The sequence below is a fragment of the Carcharhinus amblyrhynchos genome, chromosome 13 (genome assembly GCF_965287045.1).
Source record: "Carcharhinus amblyrhynchos chromosome 13, sCarAmb.v2.hapA, whole genome shotgun sequence".
Taxonomy (NCBI): Eukaryota; Metazoa; Chordata; class Chondrichthyes; order Carcharhiniformes; family Carcharhinidae; genus Carcharhinus; species Carcharhinus amblyrhynchos.
The window spans coordinates 51,373,809-51,378,461 of NC_137336.1; the positions used below are offsets into that span (position 1 = coordinate 51,373,809).

The window sequence follows — 4,653 nt, forward strand, 5'->3', positions numbered from 1 at the left end:
TTAAGCAATTTTCTTGCTAATTCTCTTGTAAGCAATGCCACCACATGTAGAGGTCTGTCAGAAAAAAAGAAACAAATTAGCAGATGCCCATTTTTCACTGACCATATTGAGTTCATTTTCTAACTGAAGACACTTACCTCGACAAGATTTCCTCCTTCAATCTCTGAAGTATGATGATAGTTCGGAAAGTCACAAACTATCTTATTTCCTTCCATTTTGACTGTTGCCTAAATTTGGAAAAAACGAAAACTAGATTCAGTACTGAGTTGCGTATTAGTGATATTGACATTCCACCTCATAATAAAATGGCACTTCCCCTGGTTTATTTAGATCAACTAGGCTATGTGTTACTAAAATTCAAACCAGAAGAGATGGATTTGCAACTCTTAAAAATGCGCCCTCAGATGAGAGATGCAGAAACGCTGTTCAATAGAGAAATAAAAAAGTGAATTCCAAGTCTTGTCTGATAGTATTTTGGGGAGAAACTAAGTTTATGCGGTTTAAGTTTACTTATTAGTGTCACAAGTAGGCTTGCATTAGCATTGCAATGAAGTTACTGTGAAAATTCCCTAGTTGCCACATTCCGCTGCCTATTCAGCCACATAGAGAGAATTTAACATGCCAATGCACTGACAGCACGTCTTTTGGACTGAGGAGGGAAATTGGAGCATCGAGAGGAAACCCATGCAGACACAGGGAGAATGTGCAGACACCACAGGAGAGTGACCCAAGCTGGGAATCAAATCTGGATCCCTGGTGCTGTGAGGTAGCAGTGCTACCCACTGTGCCATCCTTAGTGTGGCCCTCAAAGAATAAATATTACAGCCAGATTATTAATTTTAACTAGATTTTCTCTCCCTAGAGACACTGATATATATTGGGGCACAATTTTACAAGCACAGTCCATTAGCGCTTTAATAGTAGGTGGCCATTCAGTATTTGACCACAGCATGCAATACACCTTAGCTCAATACAACCTTCACATGTTTCCCATGCATGCACATTACCAGTAGGTATTGTTGAATGAAAATCTTGCCTGAACTGTCCCCTGTTAACTGGAAGGCCAAACATTTTGGGTCAGCTAGCTCAGCAGGTGATAATAAATGTGCACTTTATTTGCCAGGGTTACTACCTAATTTGATGCATTCTGAAGCAGAGGTGGCCAGCATGACAGAGACCAGAACACTCAAGTCCATTCCACTTGTTTGGGAGGTAGATATCTAACATGATGACTTTTAAATATTATTTCTAAATGCTTTGTTTGCTTGATGGTTAGCAGTGCTGTTTCATTGCGCCAGGGACCCAGATTTGATACATGGCTTGGGTGATTGTGTGGAGACCGCAAGTTCAGCCCATGTCTGTGTGCATTCCCTCTGGGTGCTCCGGTATCCTCCCACAGTCTGAAAGACTTTCTGATTAGCTGCATTGGCCATGCTAAATTCTCCCTCAGTGTACCCGAACAAGTGTTGGAGTGTGGCGACTGGGGGATTTTCACAGTAACTTCATTACAGTGTGAATGTAAGCCTACTTGTGACACTAATAAATAAACTTTATTATATCTGACTGTTGAAGTAATGAAATGCTGAAATAATGTTTTGTGTACAACACAAACGTTTTTCCATGCTCACCTTGAATTTCTTGCCATCCATAGTTTCCATCTCTGATTCCTGGTCAATCACAAATGTGTTCTTCATGGTTTTGCCTCCCGGGTAAACTTGGGACCAGGTGAAATTATTTCCATTTTGGATCACTTCCGTGATAACCTTGGCGTTCCTTCCCTTCTCGATGATATCAGCAGAATATTCTGAGGGTAAATAACTGGTATGTCAGGTTTGATGTTTAGTCCAATCTCCAGTCTCTTGGTATCTAAGTGCACCTTTCCATATTACAGAATGTTGCTGCTTTTTTGGGTTACTCAAACACTTTCTTTCACCAATTTTTTTTCCAAGTAGTTGTTCAAATCCCTAATCAGGTTGTGCCTATCATTTTGTGACCAAAATCAATGAAACACAAGGTTAAAGAAAAGAAAGAGTTATTATTGAGAAAACGATGGATACGGAAAGGAATTGTCATGCTGGGGGTGGAGAAATATTGGCTGCAATGCCTCCAGCTTTAGCTTTTGGCTCAATCTGATTTACAGTAATCAGATGAATTCCAATGCAAATTGGTCATTTTTGCAGATGACTGGACCAAAATCTGAGAGGGCCAAACAATGACAGATAAATCTTAATTCAGACACGTGTGAAATACTGCATGTAAAATGGCACAGTGGATGACAAAAATACCCTAAGAATGTTGAACCAGTTGAGGATGAGCCTGTGCAAGAAATCTAGAGGCCCTAATTGAATTAACATCTTGAACCGATGTAGGACAGCAGTCAACAAAACCAATAGACTGTTAAACCACAATAACTGAAGCAATAGAATATAGCTGAGCAGAAGCTGTGATAAATTGCCCAGGGTTCTCGCCGGCCCTCGCCTTGAGCACAAAGCAAAGTACTGTGGGTACTGGAATCTGAAACAAAAACAGAAAATGCTGGAGTAACTCAGCAGAACTGACAGCATCTGTGGAGACCTGCTGAGTTTCTCCAACATTTTCTGTTTTTGTTTCATCTTGAGTACTTGTCTTGTTTAGTCACCGAGAAACAACAGGAACATTCAACTGCTGAAGACAGTGCAAAAACAAGCATAATCCTACACATGCTAGGGACTGCATTTTGAGAAAAGAGAGGAGACACTTGGACTTTTTTTCCTGGCATGGACACATCCAAGATCTTATCCTGACGACTATAAGGTGAAACCTTGAGGCTGATCTGACTCTATAAAGTTAAACACCGGCCCATGTCTCATCTGTGGATTTTTCAAGTTGAATAATGTTCTTAATCTATAGGCACTGCCAAAAGCAAACCATTCTGTTCAAATATTCATGTTTATTGAGTTCTCAAACGAGAATGAAATGGACAGGGTGTCTATTGGTCACTTTAAAATGAATCTTTCCTGTTACTGGTTTGGACTGGGAGGTGGGGGTACGGGGTGGGGGGGGTGCGGTGTATCAATTTTCAAGACCAGCCAGATACAAAATAAACCCATTCTGAGGACACTGCTGAAATGACAGATGGATGGAACAATATGAGTGATGGGTTAATCTTGACACATTGTCACTGTTCACAGCTACACAACAGGGTATTTTACAGAATGAAAAGATCCTCTCCAGCAACCTCTGGAGCACATTTGTATTGCAGTCCAACATATGCTGCACCTCACATTTTATTCATACTTCCACCCAGTGACAAATCACCATTTGCATTGACATCTATGTTTCTTGGTAGAAAACTGCTATAAAAAAATCTCAAATCCTTTGCAGTGAAGTTCAACTCGGTAAGCCGAATGGGATCAACATTTGTAAAATTAACATCACTAGAAACACCATTTGTTGCAACATTGTTTGACCAAAGCTATTACTATCAATTAGCGTAACTTACTTAGAACCTTCATGAACTCATCGTAGTTTTCCTGACTTGCAACTTCATACTTGCCGCTGAAAGCCATAATGACGGAGCAGAAATCAGGCACTCAATAAGTTTGGAAATAAAGAAGCCAGTGAATATAGTGACCAGTCTGCCTGGTATTTATACACATGGAGCAGTCACACCCTAATGATTTATTAACCAAATTTTTATGTTCCTGTGTACAATATTATGAGGTAATTACATAATTTTTATGGCATAAAATGTACAATGCACTGAAAATGTCATTGACATGGATGTCATTGTCCTTGATGCTAACTCTACTAAAGATGAAGACATCTATCTTTATAAATACAAAAAAAGGTTGTAAATGCACAGCATGGTGAGCCAACTGAAGGACAGACAAATAAAAAGTACTGGGAGGTGGTGCTTCATCAGAATTCTGTTGGAGCAGATTGCACAAACATTCATCAGTCAATCCATAGAATCATACAAAGGTAGAATTATGCAACACAGGAAGACGTGATACACCCTCTCAATGCCTATGTTGACTCTTTGAAATAGTTGTCCACTTATAGTTCCCCCCCCCCCCCCCCTCCCCCTAGTTTGCAGGACTATTTCTTCATAGCCCTGCAAACTAAGTGACCTCCATCTGGGCAGTCAAAACCAATTCCGGACAGGCAGCACAGTTCCACAGTGCTTGGCACTGCTGCCTCACAGCGCCAGGGGCCCAGGTTCAATTCCGGCCTTGGGTCACTGTGTGCGTGTAGTTTGCACATTCTCCCCGTGTCTGTGTGGTTTTCCTTCGGGTGCTCTGGTTTCCTCCCACAGTCAAAAGATATGTGGGTTAGGCTGATTAGCCATGCTAAATTGACCCTAGTGTCAAGGGGATTAGCAAGGTAAATGTGTGGGGTTACAGGAATACAGCCAGGGTGGAATTGTGGTCAGTGCAGACTTGATGGGCTGAATAGCGTCCTTCTGCACTGTAGAGATTCTATGATTTTGATCTCTTGTTGAAAACTCCACATGTCCTTTAGAATGTTGGAAGGTGGTCAGCAACAGGGACCCCCCGGTTCATTTTTTACTTTTATTGGCCTATGTGGCATTGCTGTAGACCCCCCCAAACTGAAGGCAGGGAACGTAGCACAGAACAAGAACGAAACATTGAACCACTTGGTTCCTGGAAC

At 41.2% G+C, this 4,653-nt stretch overlaps 1 protein-coding gene across 1 annotated transcript; it reads right to left on the reverse strand.

Annotated features, from left to right (window-relative positions):
- Positions 1–3,562, reverse strand: LOC145351519 (gastrotropin-like). The gene is made up of 4 exons (XM_080201116.1): positions 3,482–3,562; positions 1,629–1,804; positions 138–227; positions 1–54 (listed from the first exon to the last, which is right to left on the reverse strand). The coding sequence occupies exons 1-4, from the start codon at positions 3,546–3,548 to the stop codon at positions 1–3; spliced, it is 387 nt and encodes a 128-aa protein (XP_080057242.1). The 5' UTR covers positions 3,549–3,562.
- Positions 3,563–4,653: the final 1,091 nt, after the last annotated feature.